Here is a 16,720-nt window from a genome sequence, read left to right on the forward strand (position 1 = left end):
CCCAGAAGAGCAGGAATACTGACACCCATCATCTCTTTTCTTCATTTGTTGTCCTTTCCAGAAGTCTTTTGCTTTTTTTTTTTTTGAATCTGAGCAGAAAATAAAAAACCCCCACAGTTTGGGACTGTTTGGGCAAAGGCTTAAAGCAAGGCTTTGAGCAGAGTTCATTCATTTTAGTCACCAACTTTCACATGGATATATTTATCTTCTCTAACTCTATGTATACTTAATTGTGAAAAAAAAAAAAAAAAAAAGAACAGATTAAACAAGAGACACCAAAAGCAAAATCAATTCAGTCCACTCAGCAACATGGCAGACATATTAGATCTCAGCAAAGGAGAATTCAGGAACCTACTCCAGGTCAGGAAGAGATTATATCTGAAAAGTGGTCTCCCACCTCACAGACAGTTCTCCTGAAAAGTCTCCTGCTTGGCCATTTTTGTATGAGTCTAAAGAAATTGGACACATTGTTAGTAGAGACAGGCAGATGGGGGTCCTGATTTGGGAGTCACTGAAGTTCATGTGTCTGACAGCAGGTTTTTCTGGCAAAAAACATTCCCATGATTATTAGTTGCCTTTTAGTCACCGAAAGGACCAGGTAACAACTAAATACTGCTTTTGCGAGTCTAATTTTTGGGGAAAAAGTAAGATGTTCCCAAATTGCTGTAATGGATCAGACTTTTTAATGGCTATTTTTGGTCAATACAATGCTGTGATGTTATAACATCAAGCAGCAAACCACAAGGTGGATTAACTAAGAACATTTAAAATCAACACAAAAATAGCCTGGATTTCAATTCTCCCTTTAGTTTTCAATTAAAAGCCCAGCTCTTATACTTTAGCAGATTTGTTAAATATGCTTTATATGTATTACAGTCTGTCTTCCTTAATTAGTGGTGTCACTCTTTCTTAGCCCAATTATCCATATTTGCATATCCCACGAATTTTTTCTATTAGGAAAAAAAATTGATGATGAAGTAAAATATCTTTTATTCATACTCTTGTTTATTTATTATGACTGCTGGAACTTGCTCTCATTAAGTGCAGGAATATTCAAACAGCAGAAGATGCTTTTTTCCTTCACACTTTAAATCTCTTTTAGCCAAAGTTCAGGCTAAAATCTTCCTTTTCAGGATTTTCTTAGTGCCATATTCTCTGTGCTTGTGCAGCATGTACCTGGTGACCTCTTACTTATTTCTTTCAAGTGGGTTTTTGGTTGCAATTTTTGTTGTTGCTGCTCCAGCTATTCAGAAAACAGTTACTCAGTCCATCAGTTTGCATATGCACTCTCTTCATGTGCCTTTGGTAAGGAAGGATACTTAGTTTTTGTTTCAAGAGATGCAATGGTATTTAACTGTTTATTATAATAATTTTAAATTATGGGTGGCAGTTACATCTCCAGTGGCAAAGGTCTAAACCAATCCAGAAAAACAAAGAAAACAAACAAACAAACAAACAAACAAAAAGAGAAAATGGCCTCCCCCAAGCTAATTAAGAAAAGAGATCCAGCAATATTTAATCATATTAATACACAAAAATTAGTGGATGTGTCAAAATACCATTTGTCAAAATTGTAACACTTTTATGTGGCCACAAATCAGACAGCCATAAACCAAATGCAAAGGGCACAGTCATGGAGTGCAAAGGGTTTATTCATTTGCTGAAAAATTCATTGATAGCAAAAAAAAAAAAATTTCAATGGGCCTCTCTCTTTTTGCATTAATATTTATTTTAATGATCTAAACTTGCATCATAAAACAATGTCTTCAATTTGACAAAGACCAAATATGACCAAGTGCTTTCTAAAAGAATGATGAATACTCAAAATGAAAGACAGTAGGTGATGTTTGATGTATATTCTGTTTGAAGCCCAGCAAGTATCCAGTGCTGATGGAAAGGGGTAAATACTGCAATTTCCAGTTGATGTGAACCCCATAAATATCCTCACTCTTTCAAAACTTTTCAGTTCTTTGTGTGCAACCATTACTGGGTCTACTAATAAAGCTATTCGGCTGCTTTCTAATGAAATAACACTTGTGCCTGTACACAGAATAAATGACACATCCTCTTTACTACGTGATAATGCAAAGGTATGCCTTGATGGCACGGAGTCTGCATCTTGGCCTCCAGAGGCCTAAAGAGGATAGAAGCAAGGTACAGCAATACAAAAGTGATGTGAGTATTAAAAAAATCCAGATCTGACATAGACTCCAGCAAGTTCTTCTAACTTTTTGTTTCCTTCTTGTTTCTTCCAGCTATTCTGCGTGGCCAGTCTGTAGCTATGGCTCATTCTTCTGTACCCAAAAAAATAAGTGATAAGTCATCCTGGTGCATAAACACTGAAAAACTTGCATGTAGTCTGTGTATCCAGCTGCACAGTAGCATTTTACCTCACATAGTTTTGTTATAAATAACGTTTACTGCCCAATACTTGAGTGCAGAAATCCAATTCCAGCACTGCAAGGAAAAAAGTTATAAAGATCAACCAATATAGAACATGAGAATTTTTTCATATCACAGTGCGTAAGTAACAAAGTACCTATAGCACCTTGCACTTAGTTCCAAAGTCTTTAGGGAAATTATAACTAAAACCAAGAAAGAGAGAGCACAAGAAGCAGCAGTGTGTTACTTGCATGGCATTGTTTCTCTTGGGCCCATGAAATTTGGAAGCATTTATAGAGCCAGTCTGAAGCCAGCTGGATTCTGATGGATTTTAACCTCAGCCTCTCAGTTTCTGAAAATGAAAATACAGAAAACTTTTGGAAGCTGATACAGCAGTCCTGTGAAGACTGGAAGTTAGTCAATCCTGTCGGTAGCTCAATGTAACAAATTATACTAAGTAAATGAAACGTCAACCCCATCAGCTCGCAAAAAAATTTCAGGCTAGAAGACAACAAAAAGTACGTATCTGATGCCTATTCTTGCCTGGCACAGAAATGAGTGGTTACACACTTTTGAATTCTACTTTGTAAAGAGAAGTCTCATGTGGCTGGTTTGAATCCACAATAAAGTTCCTGTCCTGATACGTCCAGCCATATTCACATGTTCTGGACTCTTGCGGAGCTCACAGCTTTTTCTCTTTGCTGTGTCTCAGCAGCAGCAGGCCGGCTTAGCATCCTCTTGCCTCCTGCCAGGGATGGAGGCGGTTGGCGACGGGGCCCCCCTCGACCTTTTCTGGGCCATAACTTTTGCAGGACCGAGGCCAGCTTCTGGCTGAGGCTGCGGTCCCAGCGAGCCCTTGCTGCCCGCCGGACTCCAGGTATCGCCCCGGGGGCCGGTGCGGGTTCCACCGCCCCCAGGGAGCGCACGGGTGCCGGGGCCGGGCGCGGTGCCCGGAGCGCGGCCGTCCCGCCCCGCGGGGTGCCGGGGAGGGGTGTCCGCCGCACGTCACCGGCGCCCGCGATAAATGCCCGGCGGGGCGGGGGCCGCCAGGAGAAGCGCGAAGCTCTTCGGGGCGGTGGTGACGACCCGGAGGCGGGCGGGGGACGCGGCGGCTCCGCTGCTGGACACGTCCGCGCCCGCCGCGCGGCTCCGAGAGCGGCTCCTCGCCGCAGCCAGCGGGGCGAGGCCGTGCCTGTGCCCCCCGGCCCGACGCGGGCGTGGCGAGGAGGCGGGCGGCGGAGCGAAGCTGGCTGCGGGGAGAGCAGGCAGCCGCCGCCGGAGGGGTAAGGGCACTGGCGGGGGGTAGCATCCTCTCCGCAGCATCCTCCCCGCGGCGGCGGGGGGACGGGCGGCGGCGGCAGGCCCCGGCGGCCGGTGCGCTCCGGCCGGGTCGGCTGCCCCTCAGAGAGCGGGGCCGGGCCGGGGCGCCGGGTGCGGGCGGCGGCGGCGCGCTGGGGATGGCTCGGTTCTGCCCGTGCGCCTCTTTGTGTTTCCCTCCCAGCGGCTGGGTCCGGTGTGGCGGGATTCGCGCGTGCTCACCCAGGGTGAAGGACTGACCTCGGCTTTCCTACCTAAAGCACTCAGTCATGTAGCAGGCGTTGTTAAAACACCGCGTTCTTGGAAGTGGTACTACTTTTTCTGAGAGTTTTCAGTGCTTTCCTTTGTTTGGTGACTAGAATAACCCCGTCTGCCCCGTTTTCGTGTCCGAGTTGAATACCTTTAGTTTCATGAGGGATTTGGAAATCATGAAACAAAAGCTTTAATCAAGGTCATATTTTGAAATGCACCAAGAGGGGATATATTGTATCAAGTTAATAGTGTATTTCAGTTTACATTTTGGCAATGAGTGCAAGCCTCTAATCTTCTTTTGTTCTTAAGTTCCAATACTGGAAGACCTTATCTACAATCTAATCTTCATTGATGTCTGGCTCCTTTTAAGTAGATATGAAAAGCATGCTTTCTGCATGCAGGCACTGAAATGTGCATGCCAATGTAATATATAAAACCACTTGAACAAACTGAAGTTCATAAGGTTGAAGATAAGCTATCTTCCCAAATCAACAGTATGCACTTACCAGAGTAAAAAATGCAGCATCTGCTTTCTCCCCCTAGAACAACAGTTACAAACTCTGTATGAACTAGAGTTTTTGTTGCTTAGTAAGTTCATACAGGCCAGTCCTTCAGTCTACAAATTACATTACTCTCTCTTATGCATTTACAGCCAACAAACCTGGAAGAAAGACTTTGTCTTGGAGCTAACTCCTGAGCATTTTGAGATCATTCATCATGAAGTATGTAGTACAGGAATGGCTCAGAGTAACTACCTTGCTATTCATAGCTCAAGCAGTTTCTGCAATGGTTCTTCCCAATGCCACGCTCTTAGAGGAACTTTTGGAAAAGTACATGGATGAAGATGGTGAGTGGTGGATCGCCAAGCAGAGAGGGAAAAGGGCTATCACAGACAGTGATATGCAGAGTATCTTGGATCTTCATAATAAATTACGGGGTCAGGTGTATCCACCAGCTTCCAATATGGAATATATGGTAAGAAAAAACGGATAGTGACATGCAGAAAAAAATGTTCTTAGAATAGTTGCTATCACTTTATAAAACAGCATACTTTCAGTCTTAGCTTGCTTGTTTTCTCACTTACAGAACTTGTCACTTGTTTGTCTTTTTTTTTTTGTACAGGTATGAGCTGTGAGATAAAAATGCCTGTTTGTGGATCAAGTGTCATGCTCTACTAATATTAATGTGTTTAATTTCTCATAGCTTTCCTACATTTAAGTGGCAGTTCCTCAGTGTTAGGGGCAAACTTCCAAAATTGCGGTACTCAATAAAGTTGATTGTAACCATGGCCTAAAATGTTACTGTTTAAGAAGAGTACTGAACTATGAAGTTTCAAAATAGCATGCATGTATTCTTTCCCATGCTTCTAGGTTGGATGGAATTTCCGAGCAAAATGAGGGTCTTACAACAAGAAAGCCTTCTGTTTAAATTGGCATGGATTACTAGAGGGCTGTATATTTCTGTGTTCAGATTAATAATGTAATGCATAATTTCTGTTTATTTTTTTTTTCCTTAAGAAGCCTCTAATATTTGGACTATTATTAGTGGCGTTAAGTCCCATGTTTCTGAACTTTGTTTTTATGCCATAATTCAAGGCAAATTCTACCTCTCCTTGCCACGTAGATGAAATCAGGTCACTAGAGCTTTTAAGAAGTCTAGAGGTTTGACAAGAACGGGCAACTTTTCTTTCTTCTGCACCTTCTTCCTGTGTTCACATGGTGTATTGTTGATTTATCTGTTCATGCACCAGAGAAATAGCATTGGTATAGATAGAGCTGTTTATATCAAATATTACACACGTTTCGTGATACTTGCCATGACAGAGGTTTATATTAACACATTTCCAGATGAAAATATCTTTCCCAGACTGGAGTGGTGTCTCTCAGCTTGGAGATCTAATTGAACTGAGCATATATATGTCCTGCAAAAACCATGCTTGCTTAAACCATCAGTAGAATCATAGGATGGTGTGGGTTGGAGGGGACCTTTAAAGGTTCTCTAGTCCACGCCCCATTAAAGGCAGTTTAACTTATCTATGTGAGTGTTACTGTATTAGACTATATTAGAGCCATCAGAGAATTAGTTCAGAGAATCACAGGATATGTTGCCACACATCATCTCCAAAAAAAGGGATGATAATACCTGAAACCCCTTCAACCCGTTCAGTTACAATTGTCTGCATATATCCTTAGACTTTGTTTTCTGTTGTGACTTTTTCTGACATTGTTATAGTAGAGGTCAACATTTTGTTCCCAGTCACTCAGGTTGATTTTTTTCTGGAAAGCTCAAGAAAAAGCTATTAAGTCTTTTTGTAAAAGAAGAATCGGGAAGACTGTTGTATTTCCAGGTTCAAATACCACAAGCCTTTTTCTTGAGATTCTGTGAAAGCCTAGCTGATTTGTAGTTACACACTTTTTTCCATTCCTAATGCCATACTAAATTTGTCTGTCTTACATATCTTGGAAAGAAGAATTTGGATATACTCAAAGAAGTAAGGTTTTTGACAGCTTTATTCAAAGATTCCTCCAGCACTGCACACGCTTGGGCTTGGACTCTCTGTTAGGTCTACATCTGGAACAAGTTTTTTTGGTTTTGTTGTTGTTTTTTCCATGCTCTCCAGTGATGCCTGAGCCAGAGTACAAGTAGCATGGAAAAGCAATTACCCAGTTTTAACATCAAGGATGTTACTCAGAATAGGGCAGCAGCTTTCAAGCGGGTGGAACTCAATTTTGGCATAATATCCAAGGGAATCAGGGATTAGGATAGGCAAGAGTTTGAGATTTGTGAGGGTAAAGGGTCTGTGTAAAGCATGTGGTCAGGGACAGTTACCTGTGGAGGGATGGGGATCCATGAGAAGGGCATGGAGAGAGCTTGAGTGGTCAAGAAGATGTTGAGAAATCAGTGTTATGGAGAGAAAGAGCATTCGATGAATAGATGTGTTTAGGGTAAGACCTGTGACTGTGATTTGGATCAGAAGTTTATGGAAGGAGGTTAAGAGCAGAGAAATTTGTGAAGAGAGGCTATTTGAAAAGTCTAAATCTGTAAGTAGGGAGGAAGATTGTATCTGGAGGAAGCAGGTGAGAGTCAGTATTGGGAATGGAGACAGGATGGTTTAGAAGACAGTAGGAACCACACGCTGCTTGAACAGAAGGAGGAAAGGACAGGATTTCTGATTGTTTGCACATATATTTTTATGGTACTCTTAGAGATTTTTCCTTTCAACGCCTTACCAAAGATGATTATCAGTGCTCCAGAAGAGGGAAAAAATCCCTCTAAATGCTTGCCTGATGTTTAGGAAGCTAGATAAGGGCAGCTGAAATACCTTTTCCACTTTTGTTGTGGTTTATTAATATACACACACTGGTTTATTAATATAGACATGCTGTGCTATGGGCACAGTCATGTCCCTGTAAACTGCCCTTTGTGTTAGTAAACCCTTTCCTTGTGAATAGAGCTAGTTCTGCTTGGGGGAGTGAAGCTGTATGTCTCACTGAACCTGAATGGAGATGATCAAGGTCCACATGCCTCACTGGTACACCTGTGTCTCTATAAATCTGTTGTATAGTTGAGAAGTTTAAGATCTCCAAGAGTGCTTGGAGCTGGGAGAAGGTGGGTGGGGGCTGCATGCTTTCACTGCACTGTTAGGTTACCTTAGGTTACCTGCTCCTACCAATGGAATGTACCTGAGTTGATGATGAGACTGATCCAAGTAGTTAAAGAATCAGATTTTATTTTAAACAATGTAATTTTAGTTTTTTTTTTCATTCTGAGACATGACACTCTCCCTACATGGCAGAATTAAATGAGTATCAGTGCTGATAAAAGAACATTGGAATGCATAAATAAGGAATGGGTGGGATGGAGAACCACATTGGGTAGGAGCTATTGGTTTTATTACTCCTTAAAAAGTCCAGCCTTACCTTTGAGATAAGGTCTCCAGCATATAAGATCTTGGTTGTATTAAAAGCAAAAAAACAAACAAACAAACAAACAAACAAAAAAAAAAAAACCAAAAAAACAAACCAAGGAAAACTAAAAAGTTGCTTTACCGAGCTGTATATTCTTACCATATGCTTTGAAAAAGAAAACATTACTGGGCTGTCATAGTTCAGAGACCTAAAGTTACAGTGCAGTAAGATTCACAGTAGATAGGTCTAATGAACAAAGTATTCTCATGGTTGTCTGGCTGAACTTACTGGATGAAAAGTTCATCTTCCCAAGTACTGTAGCTCTGGTGGTAAGCAGTAATGAATTCCTAAGATAAGAGGATAAGAATAGAGCATGTAAAAAGAGAAACTTCTGCAATGAAGCACCCCAGCTTTCAGCAAACAGCAGCTTAGAGACTTCCTGAATCTGCCATTGCACTTTTTTCATCAGATAGAAAAGTCTCAGAGGGAATTTTCTTTATGAATCTGAACGCTTCTGAGTCCACTTATATTTTTTGAATCCATGGCATCAATTTGCAGAGCTCTATAAATTAAATTATGCAATGGGTAAAAAAGTGTATTTGTTTGGCTTTAAACTTGTTCTTCTATTTGATGCCTTGTTTTTCTTTATTGTGAGAAATAATAATTTCCTCGTGATCACAAGGCTTTCAGCTGAAGAATCCTAATTCCTTTACTTGAAAACTATTCTGTCTGAATTTTGGTCTTTATCTGCTATGATTCTCCTGTTTGCCTTTTAATGCAAAGGGAACAAAGAAAGTATAGCCGTGGCATACTGCAAATTGTTATAATTGTATTTATTTTCTTCACTTCCTAATAATTTCTAACCTTCTTTTACTTTTTGACTTAGTGACCTATAGCTGACATGTTTCATAGAGCTATTCACAATGACTTCAAGATCTTCTTAATGTGCTGTCATTTACTACTGAGATGTTATATACACTACTGTGTATATAGAGTTGGCTATTATCTCCAGCAATGTCCTTATTACTTTGTATGTATTCACATTCAGTGCTATCAATCATTTTGTCTTCTAATCACTTACGATTAGTGAATCTCCTGCCTTTATCTTTTATTTTTCCTATCCTGTTTTTACCTACCTTAAGTAGTGAATCCTGCTTAAGTAAGGTAAAGTGCATTCTCTTTCCTTGGGCTGTTGTGAAGAAGGTATTCTGCAGAAACCATGGAAACATCTTGCGGGAATCTGAAAAATTATTTTGTATTCCTAAACCTTTTTTTGTCATTTGTCACTTCTCTCTTTACCTTATGATAGCTTAATTTTGTTTGTTGATTTTTAAGTAACTTAGGAGCTCTGTGGAAAACCTAACTGCACTTAACTATTTTCCACATGTTGACACCTTCAGGGTGTAATATATTCGGGAGTAATTACCTGTATATTTCATATTTTTTTAACTTCTCCTATAAAAATCATCCTGGTGGAAGTCAGTTTTTAGTCTGCAGTTTCTCAGGATGTTCTAGAAACTTTAAAAAATATTATCAACAATGTGCTGGGTTTTGTTAATGTGGTAACAAGGTCATTTTAAGAGAGACAGTGTAATGCACAGTAATCAGAAGTTTTATGAACCAGTTCTTCCAGGTTCTTGAAGGATATTATTTGGTCCTGGCAATTTGTTACTGTCAATATTTTCAGTTTTGGCTATTGTTTCTTGAGGCTTTTATGGATCCTCCACCTCATCTTCTGTCTCTTTTTCTGTATAGAAGAATTCTGGTGTGAGAACATGCATAAGCTCCTCTGTAGGGAACAGTATTGCAAAAATTCGTTAAACTCCTCTGCAATGGCTTTATATGACCTTATGACTGCATGTTGGATCATTCTTTCCTAGACTTCTTCCTTCAAAGCTGAAACAGTTTCTGGATTGTTGACATGAGGACTTAAATGGAAAAAGAAAAATCTTTTTTTGAGGTTATGATGAACAGTGTGTTATGAAAATGCACAGCAAATGAGTGTTGTATACTTTTTTACCTGTATTGTTTCCTTTTAAAGAAAGGTGTAAGGAACATTTTCTTTTTGCTGCGCACATGAATTTAACAGCACTGGAAGGAGAGGAGAGAGGAATGAGGTTTCCCTGCTCCCCTTCTAAAGCACCTGAACAGAGCTAAGAGCATTGTGTGAAATGTCCCCCCGTGGCCCTCACACCACGTATGCGCTTGGGGTACATCCGTATGAAAGAGATGCTTGAGCGAGTACTGGAAACTGCAGCCAAGTGCTGCTGGCCATATTCAGTCTGACCAGATCAGGTCTGTGAGCTGTGGCTCAGCTGCTCTGCAGCTGCTCAGGTGTCCTTGTCTGGTCCTCTACTGTGCTGGAGCTGCCTGTGCCTGCCCAGCTTTTCTTGCCAAAGGCCTATCCTTTAAGGAAAAAATGGGAACCATCGTGCATTGTCATATATTTGTCAATGGTTTGTTGGGGATTTATGTGAAATAGTCCCCTTACTCTCTTATTCAGTTAGAAAGGGTTTGCTGCATATTAATAAATTATTTGTTTTTGGCACCACACCATAACCCTGAAACTTCCTGAACTCCTAATCTTTTTTTTTTTTTTCCTTTGGAAGTGTTGGTTGTGTGTCATGAACTGAAATTTCAAAAACTTTTTTCCCAGTAATTTAATTGGTAACATTGCACCTTAGTAAATCTGAATATGTTAATGAAAACTGAGATTTTCTTAATGATTATTGCAGTCAAGACTTTAAAAACAGTCCTGATTATTTGGATAATGGAAGTTGTTAATTCCTCTATATTCCAAACAGCTGTAGTTTGCAAAATGAAATGATTCATCAAGGATAATATTCACAAAAGTAATTTTGATTAATGAATTTATAATGCACTCTATTTTAAACCATTCTTTTAGTATTCATTCCTTGATCTCATACTTATTTTCCCAAACAAAGAAGTCAAATGGTTCATATGAGATCCTCATTCCATGCATGTGCCTTTGCTGTACTTAAGAGTATTCAGGTTTCCAGCTTGATAGATAGCAGAGCATTTCAACCTGGTATTTCTTGGCCCTGAGCCAGGCACTGCATTTTATAATTATGGTAATTGGAGACACCAGTGTCTTCTAGGGCAAGGAAGTCTTTGCTTATTTTGGTATCTCTACTCGTTTGGACAGATCCTGCCAATAAATACTAGGGGTGTCATTGCAAAGCCCATACCTTCCTTCTATAAAGCTTTATATTGGAAAACTAATGAGGAAAATACCAAGTTCTAGAGGTGCTTTTAAAACAGTTCAGATTAGAATATTTATTTGGTGTAGCTGTGTGGTTGTTCAGGAAAATTGTGGATGGGTATCTGGCAGCAGTATTGGACCTGTATTTTGTTTACAGAGGGGGGAAAAAAGAAATATTTTTATTCTTAGTTTTTGTTGGTGTATTACCTCTGAAGGTCTTTGAAAACCTTGACAGTGATGTGTTGAAAGTGCTGATACCATATAATTCCTTTCAAAACCATGACTAATTCATAACTTCTATGGGACCTTATATTTTGGGAGGCTTGAAGATTTGCTTCTCCATTTCAGTAGCTTCAGGAGCACTTCAGAAAAAAAAAATTAAGAAATATTGCTCATTTAGATTTTTCTAAATTTTTTTCAGTAGGCAATCTTCTGTTACATTTAAATTGAAGCCATTGGACTTCGGATTATACGAACCTATTAGTGGATAGAGCTCTTGCATGATAGTAAAAAGTCATTCATGGCATCATAGTGACTGAATAGGGATTGAAGTAAATTTTGTTGCTATTTTGTGATGCATGTAGGTCCTATGATCAGTTTAAGTCTGGGAGGAGCAGTTTTTTCTGTGGGTATCTGTAAGTTCCCAGCTGAGGTTTTATTTTATTTTTTTTTTTTGTAGTATTACTAGGAGAGTTGAAACAGCATTAGGAAACATAAAGGAAGACCTTGTAGTGGACATACATATTTTGGTGAATTTTTCTGCTCCCAAGTGCCCTGTTAAATTTCCTGAACCTTTCTGACAAAACTTTTTGATGTCTCTGTTTAGTGTATTTTACCCATCTTGCCAAAACTCTTCAGGGATGCCTGATTAAAAACAATTCCTGTTCCTTTTGAGCAGAGGGCTTTGGTTTATGGAATTCCCTAAGTGGCCGAAGAGTACTTTGGGTGCCAAGAACAGAGCAGCTCTATTCAGAGTGAACCTGCCTGTTTTCCCTCTGGTTTTCCACTTTTCTGCTCCACTTCAAAGATTGGTAGAAGTGCTTCAGCTCCTTTGCCTGTGCTCAAAGGCTACTGACTCTGCATCAAAGAACACAGTGACGTTGAGTTATCCTCTTATTCTCCCTGGCAGTTCTAGCAAAGGATTGTGCAATGTGAAGTGGCCAAGAAAAAAAAGTGGTATGACTTCTATTGATGTAATGCCAACAACAACTAAGCAACTCCAAGTAAAGAAACTGAAAGTGGAAAGTAGCAAAAAGGCTCACTGTCTCAAAGTTTAAGGGAGCCTTCCCAAAATAAAATAATTAGCAACACAGGACAGACACTGTTCATCTTTTAGTTTCGCTGTCAGAGAACTTCTTTGTCCTCATATAAAAAAAACCCATTAAATATTAATCACTAGTAGGAGAATATCTAAGCTTAAGTACAAAATATGAACAGAACACAGAAAGGATCAATGAGATTTATAAAAGTAGCTCCCTGTTGCCTGTCATCTTCATGATGTTTGCCTCGAAATATTCCTTATTTTTTTCCTTTTAATTGAGAAAAAAACCTTATTTCTTAATATTATTTCATGGAAATGCTAGATATGAATTTATCCTGTTATATGTAAATATAATCAGCCTTAGATTTGGCGTAAGTAGAGTGACTGTCATAGGAAAAGTGTGATTCATTCAAAAGACTATCCTCTGTCCATTTAAAGATGGACAAATGTTACTTCATTATGAAAGAAGATAACAGTTTCTTAAAATGAGGCTGTTAAATCCAGAATTTGGCTGCCTGATACATAACACAATAGATTTGTCCTGAATTCCCTGTTGGATCTTCAAATGGTCAGGAATTCCTTTAATACATTTTTTCAATGCTTTTTTGAAATTTTGTTTGAAAATATTTCTGACAGTAATGCCAGGTCACATATGATCAATGGATGCTCTCTGGCAGTAAGTTCAATTCAGTTATGTCAAATCACAGTGGTCATCTTTAAAAAGCATTTAGTTTGACACATATTTGACATACCACGGCTAATTCCTGTTCAAAGTCCAGGAAGTTCTGTAGCATCTCTAAAACTGCTGTATGAAAGCAATCAGTTACAGTGAGTTTAACCTGCTAATCACTATTAGGATTTGAGGTAAGGACTTGTGTTCTGGTCAGTTTGTGATTAGCTATAAATATTCATGAATGCTATTTGTAATGAATGTGTGCAATTCATGATTTGACAATGGACAAACTGGAGAAATCAAGATCAGCTTTCATGCTGTTGCTTCACTTCCATTCCTGTTAGAATATAGAAGTGAATAGATGATTTTTAGTCATGTTCTATTCGAAAGTCTTAATGCACTGCTTTTTAAAAGCAGCTAAGTAAATGAACTGTTTAAAAACACCTTGGAAAGCTGAATATTCCAGCAAGGTTTTTTTAACATGCTTAGAGTACACAGAGAATTAAACGTGATTAGTCATGTCTGCTGGTTCCTATTCCTGGTTTTACTTCTTGAACACAAGAAGCTCAAACACATGAAGCTGTAATAGGGAGATACTTCTAAATATTGGTGCAATTTTTTCAGTGTTTGGGAACAATATTTTTGGCCTTATACTACTTTCCTGTTTCCAGGCAAAAGCCACAGTTTTCCTGCTTTTCACTCTTTTCCAAAAGAGTAGCTGAAACCTCAAGGTCTATTCAGGGATCTCTGCCCGGTTTAAAGCTCTATAAACTCCAGTCTGCCACACGGTAGCATGTAAGTTCCTTACCATTTCATTTCTAGCCAGGTAGTAGTTTTCCAGCAGAAAATGCCTGTCTTAACTTTCTCAAAGGAGGAAAGTTTGGCAGTTTTAGCTATTCTCTTTGTGCTTAAAGACTATATCACTACTAGTTAGTATTGTTGGGTTTTTATCTTCAAGGGAATTTTGCCTGGTGTTACAGTACTCCTGAGGTTTTGTGGTCACTGCTGTGTAAGGGACCTCAGGCTATGGGGAGGCCACATTTTTTTCTGACTCAAATGACTGGAGGTAAGCATCTCAGTTGAGTGCAACTTTGTTACTTTTCAGATGTGCTAATTATCAATAGTTTTCATGGACTTCCTTCAGCAACTTCCTTCAGCAACTTCAATGATGAAATTGTCTCACTGAAGCAAGGCTGAAAGACAAGCTGATGAAAACTGCCAATGTCTGTTCATCAAGAAGAGATCTTGTCAAACCAATCCATTTTATTTTTGAATGACCCAGTAATTAGGGAAGTATTAGGTGCCATATTTTGACTCTGGAAAGTTCTTGACACTCTACCCTGACGTTTTTGTGAGAGAGGGAAAATTGACATAACCTCCTTTTAAATAGGTGGAAGGTTGAAGGTGTTGATGCGTTGGAGCCTCTTCTGTTTTTGTTAAACATTTATGTTATGACTTGTGTGAGCAACTGAAAACTGCAGTGTGTGTGTGTGTATGTGTGTGTGTGTGTGTGTGTGTGTATGTATATATATATACTATATAATGTGGGCACAGGATGGGATTGTTTTAGAGAACATGATCAAAATTAGAACTTGAGAAGTAGAAGTAATGGTCGGGGATCAACATGATGAAACTAAACTGCAAGGTATGGAATAAGGCAGAAATCAAACAGGTAAAATGCAAGGGATAAAATGTAGAGGTAAAAATGCAGTAAAAAGATGCAGGAGTTCTACTGACTTAAAAAATAATATGTGGCGCCAGTGTGTGAAGGGAGACTTTTGTGTGTGAAATGGATGAGAACTTGTCTGAAATACAACATCCATTTTTGGTAATTTTTAAAGAATGGTCTACCCATTCTAGAGATAATGAAAGAGATTAATGAGGTTGATTATGAAGACAGAATATGTGATTTATGAGATGTTTGAAAGAATGAAGCAGCTGAATTTGGTTAATCTGGGAAATAAAAATGGTAGTTACAGATGAGAGAGATTTCCTTTTTGTGGCAATAAAACGTCAGATAGCATTTGTAGAGCAGGAGGTTTAGGTTGCATAACAAGGAGATCCTCTTTACTCTTACAATCATTAAAATCCAGAAGAAAATGAAAGTAAATATTATTCTGAAAATACTATTACTAATTTTAAGTTATAAAAATTTGGATAATACACATATATTTGTCTAAGTGGAAAAGGCTAGGTATAGTCCGGATCAGTCTCTTGAAGTAACTTTTAACTGTACCTTTCTGTCTTTCCGTGCTGGTGCTGTGCAGGTGATTTCTAGTTTTCAACTGTATTTCTGGCATATTTGCTCATGGCATTTCTCATTCTGTGTTTCATCTTTCATTTTTTTTTTTTCCTTCTCAGTGTCATTAGTCGTAATACAGTGGATTCTTTTAAAAAGTAAATAAATACCCATACTGTACTGTGGTATTTACTTTACCACTCTTTCCCTATATTTAGAATGTATACAGCAATGAGGTATTTATACTATGCCATGGTAAATGTTTACTTTCAGTGGTGCCCACTGTACTTAGTTTCCATCTTTACTGAGCTTAAATTTTAGCTCTTCTTTAATTTCCATATAGTCCCAGTCCATATGATTTTTTTCTGCCTTCCAACATATGTATTGGAGAAAGTATCTCCAATTAAAATGTAACCACTATTGAGGGCTTTTAAAAATTATTTTTACTGGAAAATGTTTTTTGAGCTACTGGCCTTTGCAGTTCTATTGCAATACCTTTTGGTGTAGTAGGTGGACTCATGCTGCTGTGGCTTGGATGAGAATGTACACTTTTGATTTAACACTTACACAACACAAATGGTGGGATTCATCTCTCCGAGCTTTTGATGTCTGTGGTGTAGATGTCTGCATTTGAGCCAGTCTCCTTTATAATTAGTAGAGAAAAATGAGAATCTCCAACACCCAGTTTATCTCACTTAAAGGTGGGTAACTAAAATTATCTTCCCCTATAGATGCTTATTTGTGTATGTAACTGCAAAAGTTATTTAGATAACTTAGCTCAGATGTTGGTATCTGTTTTGAGGCTGTTTAAATTCAGGGGAGGTTAATCCCACCCCATGTAATTTGTTTGGCTGTTGATGAATTTTAAGATGTGGTAGATAGCCTCACTGAAACAGAAGCTCCTCTAATAAACAGAACATTGGTTTAGGTCTACACTCTACCCGAACCCCATGCTGAGAGAGGTTAAATTCCAAATTTGTAGTCTAGTCTATAAAACTAAACTGGCATTAGCTGTGGTTTATTTTAATATGATATGTTGTAACCCAGAAGCAGTCAGATCCATATTGTCTGCAACATACCTGCTGCAAAATGTCTTGCAATCTTCTGGGATAGAGGAAGAGTCTGTCTGGAAGCAGTAACTGCTGCTACCATTCAGTTTAACCTGCACAGCTGGGTTTTGGCTTCAGCCAGGGTAGTGTTTGAGAACATTTGTGAAACACTAATAGTGCCATATCTGTGTGTCTTTGATGGTGCACTAGTTTTAACAGGATACTGATGAAAGAAGTGCCTGTGTTGACAAGTGTTGTGGTGCCATTGAAACAGGTTTGTAGAGCAAAAGAATTGATGCTGGGAACCTGACATTCATGCTAAGTGCTTTTCAGGGGGGTTATTTTCTGCTGGGTCTTTCTGTGTGGAATGAATACCCATGGACAACTTCAAAGTGCACTCTAGCAGTGTTCTGCAA

At 39.1% G+C, this 16,720-nt stretch overlaps 1 protein-coding gene across 1 annotated transcript in view; it reads left to right on the forward strand.

Annotated features, from left to right (window-relative positions):
• Window positions 1-4,668: 4,668 nt before the first annotated feature.
• Window positions 4,669-16,720, forward strand: part of CRISPLD1 (cysteine rich secretory protein LCCL domain containing 1) — a gene marked incomplete at its 5' end in the record, with an annotated part of 35,465 nt that continues 23,413 nt past the window's right edge. Inside the window, one exon of the mRNA XM_082280856.1 lies at window positions 4,669-4,926. Within this exon, the coding sequence (XP_082136982.1) occupies window positions 4,669-4,926 (258 nt within the window). The remainder of the gene's footprint in view (window positions 4,927-16,720) is intronic.

This window comes from Coloeus monedula (assembly GCF_965178545.1).
Source record: "Coloeus monedula genome assembly, chromosome: 1".
Taxonomy (NCBI): domain Eukaryota; kingdom Metazoa; phylum Chordata; class Aves; order Passeriformes; family Corvidae; genus Coloeus; species Coloeus monedula.